This window comes from Periplaneta americana, chromosome 7 (genome assembly GCF_040183065.1).
Source record: "Periplaneta americana isolate PAMFEO1 chromosome 7, P.americana_PAMFEO1_priV1, whole genome shotgun sequence".
Lineage (NCBI taxonomy): Eukaryota > Metazoa > Arthropoda > Insecta > Blattodea > Blattidae > Periplaneta > Periplaneta americana.
Window position 1 is genome coordinate 27486432 of NC_091123.1, and position 14563 is coordinate 27500994.

Genomic DNA, 14563 nt, shown 5'->3' on the forward strand with positions numbered 1-14563 from the left:
GCCAGGGCTTGGTCAATCGCGTGGCCATCCTGTGCACATGCGCAAATGGTTTTAAAACTTAGAACGTGGATGAGGAAGGCGTTACGTATAGAAGTATGATGGTAACACTGTCATGGCCCGAAGAACCAATTGAGTTGCCAGCTTAGCTATTCTGTACTAGATCTAGTTTTTTTTTTAGATTAGTTACTATAATTGCTGTATTTCTTATAAGAGGCAATGCTTTACTATGTTTTTCCGATTAATTTAGCTATTAAAATTAAACCGTTTAACAATGTTAATATAGAAGTTTAGCTATATTAAAAATTATGGTAGGCTGCTTTTTTTAATAAGAGTGTTGGCAACATTGACAACTGTACGAAATACATGTTACTGCGTTTGTATTTGTAGCGGCAATAATCAAATTCTGAGTGTTACTAAAAATTCTCTTTTTTTTTATTTTAAGTGTGAAGTTAGTTATATTAGTGTTCGTTGAGTGCTTGTGTATTTGATCATTTCAATATGAATAAAGTTAGTGAACTAATTGGAAGGCAATTAGATTTCGACAACAGAGTTCGCGCCAAGAAAGACTGACAGCATTAGCAATGCTTTCAATTAAGAGTAAAATGGTGCATTTGATTCCTAATTCAACCAGCGAGTTATCGAAGTATTTGTTCGAACTAAGGATCGAAGAATGGACTTAATCTATAAATAGAAATGTTAGTGTATATATTCTTTATATTTACATTTTGCTATTGAAATTTTCAGCAATTATTCAGTATGTCAAGCCTATATTCGTATAGTGAGGAACATATGGGTTCATTTAATCCAATATTAATGTTTTAAGTTGTGCCCCGCCGAATAATTTGGTCACCAGCCGCCACTGATAATATCTGGGATTCAGATTAGTTACGTGTAATTGGTATGATTGTGTTCTTTATGAAATAAATGTTCTATTTTTGCTAATCGGTCTTATAAAAGTCTTCATTGCCAAGAGTTCAACATTAGAAAGCAACAACAAACTTAGCAACCTTAATATAATAGCATCATCCCTGCCCCATTATCTCCTGACCTAGTTGCCTTCTTGGTATCACTTGTGGGGTTCAGACCTGTCTTCGGACAGTTGACTAAACAACAACAACAACATGATAAGCAATCGACTACCCAGATGATAATGGATTTGTAAAACATTTTCAGGGGAAGTTGTCAGAAGCATGGGCCAACGTGACAAAGGGCGCTGTTGCAGAAAACATCTTGAATTTGACGAAGCTCGAGGACTCTCACCGCACCCCCTCGGACTGCCTGCGCACGCCAACCCTGTGGCTTGCCCTCGCATCACTCTGTGTGCTGGACAGCGAGCATGTGGAGCGTCTTTCATCGGGACAGTGGAGTGGCGCTACAGATGGCCAGCCCCCACCCCCGAGGGTAAGCACAACAGTGTTCATATTTGCAGCTCGTATTTTTTTATTCGACATTGTACTCGTTAATATATCATTACCCAGAGAGAGAGAGAATATTATTTGTCAGCATGAGAGAATAAATCCACAAAGTTGGAGCTCACTGTAGATTATAAAGTAGAATGAATTTACCGGTACTTAAAAATAATGAATTCAAGTGAACAGTACTTTCACTAATATATTTTTTCATGAAATACTATTTTCAATTCAGAAATAAATAAATCTTGTGAAAAGTATGCTCTAAAATCTGGACTGTAATTTATATTTCGTTTTGTTTACACTTAGTTAATAAATATTTTCATAACTTGAACCAGTTTTCTTTTATTTAAGCAGACTATTTAAAGAATAACTATAATGTAATATATTAACAAGGTAACTGTCAATGAGCTCATGTCGAAACCTCCGCTCAAACTGCGTAGATTGTTAAATCTCTGTAGCAGATAGAAAAAAAATAGCTGTCCCTACTTACTATAAGGTTATTAAATTATTAAAGCATGAATGAAAGATTATAGAAATATTGAGTAATCCTCGACTTGAATAGCTAGTGCCCACCCAGCTGGTGAAGTGCATGGAATGCACGATCTTATTTTGCATATCACATGACAGACAAGGTATTCACAGAGAATAGCAACTCAACTACTCTTTCCAAATAAGCGCCGTTGTTTCATAATTCATCATTTCAAGTAAGTTTTCATATCTTTACAGTTAATATGTGCAGCTAATATTTTCATATTTGTCTGTCTACTGTGGATAAATGGGTGCGGAGTTAGAGGGGAGGTTTCGACATGAGCTCAATAACCATTTTCTTGTAAGATAACATTTATATAATATAATAATACTGTGAGTGACAATATGTCAAGTGCCTGAACATTAAAACAATAATAAAAATATTACGTTGAATAATTGCAACGTGGAAAAAATATTATTATTATTATTATTATTATTATTATTATTATTATTATTATTATTATCATCATCATCATTTATTATTATTATTATAATTTATTATTATTATTATTATTATTATCATCATCATCATTTATTATTATTGTTGTTATTATTATTATTATTATCATTTATTATTATTATTATTATTATTATTATTATTATTATTATTATTATCATAATTTATTATTATCATCATCATCATTTATTATTATCATCATCATCATTTATTATTATTATTATTATTATTATTATTATTATTATTATTATTATTATTATTATTATTATTATTATTATTATTATTTCACAAGTTTCCAATGTCTTTGACATCTTCCTGTACTCATTTGAAGAATTTATAGCCAATCGCCACTCATCTCTATCCTCCCAATCTCCCTCCTCTAAACCTCTCTCACTCAATGTTCTAACTATTCCCTCTGTCCAGGTTAAGTTCGGTCTTCCTCTCTTTCTTCCTCAAGTTGGAATCCATTCATAAATCTTTTTCAGTAATCTATCTTTCATCATCCTTTTTATATGGCCAAACCATCTTAACTGTGCTGTTTTAATGTCTTCTACAAGGAATTCTTTCAGCTTCATTTTTTCCCTTATCACGTTGTTCCTGATTTTTTTCTCTCCTCGAAATCCTTGCAGATCGTCGCCAGAAATTCATTTCAGTCGAATGTAATATATGTATTGTTTTTGATTTCGAATGCCATGTCTCTGATCCATATGTGATTTGCTTTTTACAATTGAATTATAAATGTTTGTTTTTGTTTTAATTGTAATATCTCGGTCCCATAAAATACTGTTTGGTCTTGATATTGCTATCCTTCCTTTGTTTATGGTCTCACGTCAGAAGTATTTAATTTTGATTGAAAATCTTGAAAAAAAAATGCAATTGATGCTTATATTTCAGCCAACCTGCAGCAATCACGATGATGGAGAAACAGGAGCAATAATCCAATGCAACATTTGCGGGAATTTGTGTGCTGATTGTGACCGTTTTCTGCATCTCCATCGTCGAACTCGCATGCATCAGAGACAGGTGAGAGCAGTGCTAGAATGGTACCTTTTGTGGAGAATGTACTCTGTCCTCTTTATAGTCGTACAGGCTCTGTTATATAGGATATGTTAAATCAAGATCCTTATGACATTTAAAACAAAACCAAAACAATATTACTGGCATTTATTAAATTTACTGTAGTTTTAAAACAATATTACTAGCATATAGCATTTATTAAATTTACTATAGTTTCAACACAGTATACTCAGTGATTTTCATTTTGTACAGTATTACAATATTTTTCACTTACTTTTATATTTAAACCATTGAGTTTCATACCGAAGTGTAGAATTCAGAGAGAATGGTTTCAGCAACTGTCCATCATTTCGAAAGATTATATGTGTAAAAAATGTCAGAGTGTACATTGATCTAATTGCAACAGAAATTGTGTATACAAACTTAGTTTTACATAATCACTTAGATGACGATTTTTTTCTATCATTGTGATAATGTTAACAAATATTATAAACAAAGGTTGGTTAGACAGCACATGTGTTGAGTTTTTTCACTATCACAACCGTTATAAATAAAGTTGTGTTGTTGTTTAAAAAATAATCTTTAGGTTTGCAATATCACTATAAATTCTGTAGCACAATACTACAGTCTCTATACGTTGCACTGTAAGAGATAAAAAAATATATTTAAGTACGTATAAAATAAGTTCCTAAAGGTCTTAAGTAATAAGGAAAAAAACAAAACAAGAATTTAGTACATTGGTGTCTTTCTTGAGGTCCCTTAAATGCTGCAGTCTTTGAAGGCTTATTGTGCTCGATTTTTTCCTAAGGATAAATTAAAAATTGATCAATAGAAATATCTGTTCATAAAACATGGAACTTTGGTGGAATGAGGAACAACTAGCCGATAATTTTCCCCAAGTCAGCGTTATTTTGTGTGCGTTCAGCCGGGACAGCGCTGAGGTAGCACTGAAATAGCGACAGCACTGAACGCCTTGCTGGCGGAGAGTGCTGAAATAGCGGCCGCCATTTTTCATAGCAAAATTTTTTTTGCTGCAAGCCTGCTGCTAGCCAGCGGAAGTGGAGGGGGTAGACATCAATCAATGGTGCCGGAGTAGACAGAACAATGGCGTGTTTCTTTGTAAACACAGCGGACATTTTGCAGTCTGGTCGTTCAGCCACTAACAGCTGCTGTAACTCAGCAAAAATGAATCGCTACCCCAGCGCTGTCCAGGCTGAATGCAGCCTTTGTGTATTATATAAATTTACGATATTGGCATCTCTGACTTTACTTCCTATCCAAAGGGAATAATTACTAAGGATTTTTATCATCCCTTGAAAATGCATCACTCTTGGCCAGTTTTGAACCCATGAACTTCAGGTTCAGTGGCACGTACTATTTAAATTAAAGGAGTCTAAATTGACAATAAAAATATAAATTCAACAAGGTCGCAAGACTGACATTGCAGCACAATTTTCTGATTCTGCAGGAAAGCAGAAAACCTTAGTTGCTACTGATATTATTGAATGTAGATATACTTATGTGATTGTGAATTTGCAAATGGAAAAATGTTTTGAAAGAATGATCTTGATGAAGTTTCATAAAATTATTCATGATTAATTTTATCTTCAGCATTAGTTTTCAGAAAAGTTACAACATGTGTTCCATTTTGGTAGACAGATGAATGTTCCTCGGAACCAGTAAGTTAGTTAAAAATTTATGAGAAGGAATGTGTATTGATTCATTCTTATAAAATATTTTATCCAATTACTCTTGTTATTAATTTTATCAAGAATTTATCCAGGTGATTACCTTATATTACAGGCTAGATAAATACCAGAGTAGACAGTACACTGATTGCTAATTTAATAGTTTTATAGTGCAGTTTTATTTCTTTTTGGACTAAAATGTTGAGGAAGGTTTTGCATGAATTTCTTATATGGTTGCTTTTTTTAATGAATAATTACGACATTTTGTGAAATCTAGGTCTGCAAGGAAGAGGAGGAGGCAATCAAAGTGGACCTACATGAAGGCTGTGGTCGCACAAAGCTGTTCTGGGTCATGGCTCTGGCTGACTCATGCACACTAAAGGCGATGGTGGAATTCCGAGAGGGTACGAGGAGTAAACCAGCTGGTGTGACTTCTGGAGTATGCCGCTTCTGTGGGGCTACTGGGAATTCAGGACTGCTAGCTATTGGCAATATCTGTGCAGATCAAGAATGTCAGGTATTATCGAATTTAGAATTCATGCTTTAGTCCTGTTTCTAATACAGCATGTTTAATTTATTATTAATTACATTTGTCATTTTGTTTTCTTTTAAAAATAATTAATAATGCTACTATTTTTTTTTTTTTGTTTGCAAATTATAGTTTTACAGTAAAATCCCTCGTAACCGGCACCCAAATAACCGGCAATACCAAAACAATGGCACTTTTGGCTGGGCAAAAAAAAAAAAAAAGTTTAAATCTGCCAGATTGCCACAGTCTGGGCCGTCAGTTTTGCCACGGACTTTCATTTTCAGTGAATATGTGAACCTAAAATTTGTGTATTATTTGTGTCATGTGATGTGTTTTAATAAAGAAAATTAACATACCGGTAGTTTTTATGTTTATTTAGTTATTTTCGGGCTGTCAGTGTTGCCACATTAGGAAGTTCGCACGAACTTTAGATTTCAGTGAATACTCTAACCCAAAATTAGTGTAGGCCCTATTATTTGTGTCGTGTAATGTGTTTTAATAAAGAAAATCTACACAATATTTATGTTTAGTTATGTTCGGGCCGGCAGTGTTTCCACATTAGGAAGTTTGCACGAACTTTCATTTTCAGTGAATATTCGAACCTAGAATTAGTGTATTATTTGTGTTGTGTGATGTATTTTAATAAAGAAAATTCACACAATTTTTATGTTTATTTAGTTATTTTCGGGCCATCAGTGTTGCCACATTAGGAAGTTCTCACGAACTTTCGTTTTCAGTGAATATTCTGACCTAAAATTACTGTAGACCCTATTATTTGTGTTGTGTAATATGTTTTAATAAAGAAAATCGACGCAATTTTTATGTTAATTAGTTATGTTCGGCCCAGCAGTGTTGCCACATTAGGAAGTTCGAACCTAGAATTAGTGTATTATTTGTGTTTTGTGATGTGTTTTAATAAGGAAAATCCACACAGATTTGATATCTATTCAGTTATGAGCAAGTGATAGATAAATAAGCTTCATATGGCTGCAGTTTCAACATTTGGCGTCATGAAATAGTTATTATTATTATGTACCGAAGTACATATGATATTTCCGTGCAGAAATTCTGCGTCATCATATGATGAAGGATGAGTGGAACGGAGAAAATTTCTCTCTGGCACCAGGATTTGAACCCTGGTTTCCAGCTCCTTTCCATTCATCCTCCGTCATGAAATAGGCTTATACTAACTTTTTTTTTTTTTTTTTTAGTATATACCAGTATTTATTCAATTATCCGGCAAAATCTCGTATCCGGAATTAGCCTAGTCCCTTTGGTGCCGGTTAAAAGGGATTCTACTGTACTTGTATTTCAGTGTGTGTGAAATACCCTTAGGGATTGTATTTTTTGACTAGATCTAAAAGACTTTGTTTTCAATGGCTGTAATTAGAATAAATAAATAAAATATGACCACAGCATTGTAGTGACTTCGAAGTATGTCATTGGAGTAGTTATTCTAACCCAGAAAATGGTTGATGTATAGGGGTAAAAGTTGATGACATACACGATTCTGTCAACACAGGAGCATGCCCGCAATGCCTGCAACAAGCTGCATCCTTGCGGCCACATGTGTGGGGGCATCAAGGGGGAGGGATCGTGCCTGCCCTGCCTCCATGGCTGCTCTGCCAATCCCACGTTGAAGCAGGATGCCGACGACATGTGCATGATTTGCTTCACTGAGGCTCTCTCCTGTGCACCCGCCATCCAGGTAACAATCCTTGTTTCTTTGTATTCATGTCTAGTTACCTCATGTACACAGAGTGATTATTTGAGAAAGTGTCGTTCAATACAATCATCTATTCATTCTTCTGTAACAGTAATATTTAATCTTCAGGAGTTTGTCTATTACAAGTTGAAGTTTAATGCTAAGATTTGCATATAAAACTTTGGACGTAAATTTTCTGGCCACTCAGTTCCGTGTAGAAAAACAATACTATAGTCGCAATGCTGTTATTCCCGGTGTGACTCCTCCTCTTTGCTTACGTCTTAGGAAGTGACGGCTCTATAAAGTCTAGGTAGGCAGTATCGTTCGCCACTTTTGTTCTTTCGTTGCCGAGCTACCATACGAGGAATCTATTTGCCACATCATTAAACATTATCATGTCGTAGCTCCTATGATAATAAATGAAACACACTGTAATTCAGCAAATAATTGAGCGGCAAATAACGTTTTCATGTGCTTTCTGTGAATGCCAACGAAAGAATAAAAATGGCGGGCGATTATATTAAGTATTTATCGAGCCTTAACAAATGAATAACGTCTTCATCAGCGAATCACAAGATGCACACGGTTAAATGTAGCTGACCTGCAACGCGATTGGCTGCTGGAAATTAGAGCGACGGGACTATAAATTTAGTGATTAGGTTTACTGAAACAGGTTCTGTGAATTATGTATCACACAAAATGGGTAACACTTCCAGCAGCTACTGAGCTACTGTGAGGAAGTTAGTACCAGTACTGAATATTATTAATATAACATAGCACATAAGTTTTAATTCGGCAAAGTGCCATGAGTTCGTGGATTCAAGCAGCAGTGGTAGTGGGGGGACCTGTCACTGGTTGGCTGACAGAAATACCAGAAATGTTCGTTGAGACTCACTGTATTTGTACAGATATATGGTATATTTTCAATAAAGAAGTAAAGGAAAAATAATCATTACCACAACACACAAATGACATTAAATTTATTTCACTCTCAATCATATTCACAATCCTTATAAATAAGAACCAAATCCTTAAAAATATAAATAACACAATAACAGCCAACCGAAAGCATACACTTTTCATGCAATTACAGGGATTCTATGAATCTACTATCGCTTTTTTGTTATTATTTTTTACCATTCTCCTTTTCAAAATTAGCTATGTTTGCCATAGAAAGAAGTTTAGTTCAAAAACTTGTCTTCCTGTAATTCATCATCTGGAAAATTATTATCCACTTTCTTCTTAGTTTATAAATGTTGTTTTTCGTCTTCAGTGATTATAAGGTGATTTTATAAGAGTGCTAAATCTATGGATTATTGAGCCATGTCATAAAAGTAAAAACATTGAGTTTTTCGGAGCTATATATTGGCTTCATCTTCAGAGCAGGCAAGGAGAAAGATACCTATCTTTCGCATTCATTATCAAAGCTATTTTTTAGAATTGGCCTCATTTTCTTTCAAGATGATGAAGCTGATAGCTTTGAAACAATCTATGACTCAATGCAAAAACCGAACATTTTCGAATCGTATTCAATACTACAAAAGTTTAAATTAAGAGATAATTAGAAGTAAATGTTTAGTAATTTTTTGGTTATCTCATATCTTGTTCATATGTACCAGCTTTTCTAAAGGCAATGTAGACAATGTAGCTGATATATTGTATTTCTTTTGTGTTGCAGTTAAAATGTGGTCACGTGTTCCACTACCATTGTTGCCGCTGTGTTCTGATGAAGAGATGGGCTGGACCAAGGATAACATTTGCCTTTTCTCAGTGTCCAATTTGCAAGGTAATGTAGTTACGGCAAAATTAGTTCTGTATATCGTAAAATTTACCTTACATGAATGAAATGATTTGTGAATGTTTGTTCAATTACACCTTGGATGTTACAGTGCAACATTGAGCATCCAGTGTTGACGGAGCTGCTGGTACCTGTCAAAGAACTGTACGAAGATGTACGGAGGAAGGCTTTGATGAGACTGGAATATGAAGGACTGCACAAAGTTGAAGCGATAACAAGTCCAGGCGCAAGATTCCATAACGATCCAGCTAGCTACGCCATGGACAGATATGCCTACTATGTGTGTTACAAATGCAATAAGGTTCGTGTAGTGTTTGAGTATAAATTATTTATTGTATTTTTTTTTTTTTTAATTTCTAGAATTGGTACAGACCCAGAAACTTTGAAAATTCAGATGGTCCAATTTTGTTTCAGGATCTGTACAAAATGAACAAAATAGCAAGTTCACACATTTATAATAGTTTGACATAGTCCTATTTACCAAAAAAATTACTGGTGTCTTCATCTCTATGTAATAATAATAATAATAATAATAATAATAATAATAATAATAATAATAATAATAATGATGATGATGATGATGATGATGATAATAAACAATGTGTTATAGCATATTGTGAGTATATTGTACACAGTTGCAAATCAAGCTTTCAGGTATAACTCCCTGTAAAGTTAATTTGAATAATTTCGAGGGAAAAATTGTTCCGGGGCCAGGTATCGAACCCGGGACCTTTGGTTAAACGTACCAATGCTCTCCCAACTGAGCTACCCGGGAACTCTACCCGACACTGATCCAATTTTTCCCTCTATATCCACAGACCTCAAAGTGGGCTGACAACCGTCAAGCAACCAACATTGAGTGCACACTAACTCTTTGTGACTTAAATTGTGGTTTTCTGTTACGTACAGTGACGTGTATTATGCAAATCAAGATTTCAATTTAAGTCACACAGAGTTAGTGTGCTCTCAATGTTGGTTGCTTGACGGTTGTCAGCCCACTTTGAGGTCTGTGGATATAGAGGGAAAAATTGGATCGGTGTCAGGTAGAGTTCCCGGGTAGCTCAGTTGGGAGAGCGTTGGTACGTTTAACCAAAGGTCCCGGGTTCGATACCCGGCCCCGGAACAATTTTTCCCTCGAAATTTTTGTACACAGTTCTTTGTCACTCATCTTTAGCATAGTACGACATAGCATAGGATGTACTTACCATCCAGTTTAGACTGAATAAAGTATGTTCCCATTTGGAACTCTGTATGAAGAATAATTTAGTTTTTGTATCTTCAGAAAATTACAGTGATCAGACATGAGGGGTTTCTACAATAAGTGATTCTACGCAATAAAATTACATACTGTATCAAGTTCTCAGGGGGTGACACTGAATGTTCAGAGAGGGACCAAAGCTGCCCCTGAAACATGCCGCAATTGAATATTTCATACAATAGTATTTTATTGACTAATGAACTCATTTTATGACTTTGTTGTATGTTTAGGGGAAATTTTCACATTTCTTCTTCTTCTTCTTCTTCTTCTTCTTCTTCTTTTCTTCTTCTTGTTTTCTTCTTCTTCTTGTTTTCTTCTTCTTCTTGTTTTCTTCTTCTTCTTGTTTTCTTCTTCTTATTCTTCTTGCTTTCTTCTTCTTCTTCTTGTTATCTTCTTCTTATTCTTCTTGCTTTCTTCTTCTTCTTGTTTTCTTCTTCTTGTTGTTTTCTTCTTATTCTTCTTGTTTTCTTATTCTTATTCTTCTTGTTTTCTTCTTCTTTTTCTTGTTTCTTCTTTTTCTTCTTGTTTTCTTCTTCTTCTTTTCTTCTTATTCTTCTTGTTTTCTTGTTCTTATTCTTCTTGTTTTCTTCTTCTTCTTGTTTTCTTCTTTTTTTCTTGTTTTTTTCTTCTTCTTCTTCTTGTTTTCTTCTTTTTCTTGTTTTCTTCTTCTTTTCTTCTTTTTCTTCTTGTTTTCTTCTTCTTCTTCTTCTTCTTGTTTCCTTCTTCTGTATCAGGACTCTTATTATCTTTACTACAGGTATCAGGCATTGAATAATCCACAAAATTTTGAACTTCTGATTATTTTTTTTTACTTTGGTCAAATTGTAGAGGCAGGGGGAAAATAATTCGATTATCTATGAGTCACAAAAGCTTTCACAAGAGAGAGAATCTCTTCTCCACTCCTGTTAATCCGATTCATTATCTTCCAAGTACCCTGAGTTTCTCTTGGGCGCGTGTTCGATCCCCACTTGGGCTGATTACCTGGTTGAATTTTTTCCGAGGTTTTCCTCAACCATAAGGCGAATGTCAGGTAATCTATTGCGAATCGACCTCATCTAGCTATCACCAATCCCATCGACGCTAAATAACTTAGTAGTTGATACAGCGTCGTTAAATAGTCAAGTAAAAAAAAAATCTTAACAAGTACAAGTGTTGGTACGAAAGTGCAGTTATGAATATTTCTTATTTAATGATTTCAGGCATATTATGGTGGGGAGGCGCGCTGTGATGCTGAGGTAGGGGAGGAGTACGACCCCACAGAACTGGTGTGTGGGGCTTGCAGTGATGTGTCCAGGGCCCAGATGTGCCCCAAACACGGCACCGACTTTCTGGAGTACAAATGTCGCTACTGTTGTTCTGTCGCTGTATTCTTTTGTTTCGGGACCACTCACTTCTGCAATGCTTGTCATGATGACTTCCAGCGTGTAACCAACATTCCACGGCTCGAGCTGCCATCTTGTCCAGCAGGTATGGGTTCATTCAGCCTATTTTCTTGTGTAGCTACACTTTGAGGTAAGGAGAGAGAAGTGTTACTAATGGTGAGAAGGAAGCAGGTCAAGATATTGGGCATAATTCATGACAGCTGATAGTTGAAAGCATGTTGTTGTGTTTCTCTTAACATCAGCTCATACAGAAACAAAACCTGTAACTTACTTTTGTCAACATTCTCGAATATCTGATGCTGATTCATTTGACATGAAGTTAGAGTTTATAGGATGGGATGATCTAACAAGGTCATCTTATTCGATTTTTTTTATTATGGTGGGGAGAATAATTACTTGTAGAGAATCACAAACTGCATTTAGTACTTGAGTATGATTTGTCAGAAGCCTCTATATTTCTTTTGTAGGTATTGTAATATAATTGAAGCGTCGGGCCGAATAATGCTCTATGTTACAATTAAAAAAAAATCGACTTTTTAATGGGATAATGCTCTATATAGTCTTACACAGCTGTCATAAAAATTGTTTTTCAATATCTGTACCAGAGGCGCTTTCTACACGAGTTACAGCCATGACTTTTTTGGTTGGAACAACGGTCTATGATGTAACGTTTTTGTTCCTCTTGCACAGTAAGCAGATTGTAATATAGATTGGCCCAATGCTTCAATTATTCATTACACTATTCTCCAGACGTGGTATAAGCAGTGACTAGACTTTCTATTGAGCAGTTCTGGCTCATAGTTAAAAGCTCTGAGTTGGAACCACTCTTACAAGAACCTAAAAATAAATTAATATACAGGGTGTTCCATTTATGTTGTGCACCTGTTATAACTCTTTTGTTTTGGTAGTTATTGGGAATTTTTGTTTTTAAGCGTTATGTTAGAACGAGGGACTAACATGAGTGTGGAAATTTGGTGCATGTAACTACATTATGGTACAAGATACACGTGACGACATCAGTTTTTCAAATGGCACTACATACTTTAATTATGTTGCATTGATTGCATACATTAAGACGAATTCAAAAATGTATCATGATGTTACCTTCCTAATCAATAACAACAAAAAAAACGTACTTCCAATGTGATAATGTTATGCTTTGAGAGTCACAGAAGATGTTGCAAATGGTGACCATTCACATTAATGCACATTCGAAGGCGTTCCCTGAAAGACCGTATGACTGCCCTGCATGTTGCTGGCTGAATGGACACACAAGCCTGTCGAATGTGTTGCTGCATGTCGTCTGGTGTTGTCAGAATGTTCTGGTACACACTGTCCTTTACAGTTCCCCACAGGAAGAAGTCGCGTGGCGACAGGTCCGGAGAACGTGCAGGCCACTGTACGTGGATTTTGGCGTCGACAGTTGTTGCGGTTTGTTTATATGTTAAGACAGCAAACACACAACACACGATGTGTACGGACGTCAGTCGTCTTTCGTTTTGTCTAAGTTAATGCACAAGATTAATGGGGCACCACAACAAACGACACATTCTGATGTCATTCATTTTGCATTTTGTTGTTATTGATTGGGAAGGTGACATTGTGACACATTTTTGAACTCTTCTTAATGTGTGTAATCAATGTAACGTGATTAAAATACGTAGTGCTATTTGAAAAATCGATGACGTCACGTATCTTGCACCATAATGTAGTTACATGCACCAAATCTCTGCACTCAAGTTAGCCCCTCGTTCTAACATAACTGTCAAAAACAAAAGTTCCAATACCTATCGAAACAAAAAAGTTATAATAGGTGCACAAGATAAATGGGATACTCTGTATATACAGGGTGAATAGTAATTAATATCATTAATTTCAGGGGGTTATTCTTTGAGATATTTCAAACAAAAAAAAGTTTAATACAATTTTGTGCGTCTTTGCTTCCTTTTCGAGATAAAAATTGTTTTATGTGAAACATCATTATGTTCAATTCGATTCCACCAGATGTGAGTGACAGCACTCTTTTCGTCTTGAGATATTTAAAAAAAAAAGTTTAATACAATTTTGTGCGTCTTTGCTTCTTTTTCGAGATAAAAATTATTTTATGTGAAACATCATTATGTTCAATTCGATTCCACCAGATGTGAGTGACGGCACTCTTTTCGTCTCAATTCGATTCGGCTCAATACTGCTAAGCGGGAGTGGATCTTTAGAAGGAAGGAAAGGAAATTCCACTGGACTTGCTAATACTTACATTGAGCTCTCCAGCATAGAAAATATTTTGCTGTAGCCACTTGGTTAACGTTGTGCTGTTGTATGGTTGTTACAGGCCCAAAAGCCAAGCAGCTGGAAGGAGAGGAGTGTCCCCTGCACGTGAAACACCCCCCGACAGGGGAGGAGTTCGCACTGGGCTGTGGTGTCTGCAGGAATGCTCATACATTCTAAGTACTCAGTCGTTCCTCTCATTTTTATGTGTGTGATTGCAGGTGTTAGTGTTAGGTTCTAATCAGCAGATGGTTGTGTGCAATTCCCTCATGTTACTGGTTGGAGTCACTCCAGTAACTTATTAATGTCTACGCAACAAACCTCACTCACATAGCTTTCATCAGTTTTAATACTATTCTTGTGTAAGGGAGGAATACATTTGCTAGTCAAACTGATGTAGACTTTTTTTTATTATGGATGGAAGATAATTATTTGCTTCAGCATTCAGTGCATATTGTATCACGCATGTATGGGATATGTTCAGTGATTATATAATTGAAAATACTGAAGAATTTTTTATTGTT

At 35.4% G+C, this 14563-nt stretch overlaps 1 protein-coding gene across 5 annotated transcripts in view; it reads left to right on the top strand.

Annotated features, from left to right (window-relative positions):
* hiw (MYC binding protein highwire) overlaps nt 1–14563 on the top strand; it is a 507580-nt gene extending 493017 nt beyond the window's left edge. For all 5 annotated transcript variants that reach the window (XM_069830497.1, XM_069830498.1, XM_069830496.1 and 2 more), the window contains 8 exons: nt 1174–1401; nt 3292–3420; nt 5380–5619; nt 7154–7339; nt 9015–9122; nt 9226–9435; nt 11592–11859; nt 14104–14563. In XM_069830497.1, coding sequence (XP_069686598.1) covers nt 1174–1401; nt 3292–3420; nt 5380–5619; nt 7154–7339; nt 9015–9122; nt 9226–9435; nt 11592–11859; nt 14104–14219 — 1485 coding nt within the window. In that variant the 3' untranslated portion in view covers nt 14220–14563. The remainder of the gene's footprint in view (nt 1–1173; nt 1402–3291; nt 3421–5379; nt 5620–7153; nt 7340–9014; nt 9123–9225; nt 9436–11591; nt 11860–14103) is intronic.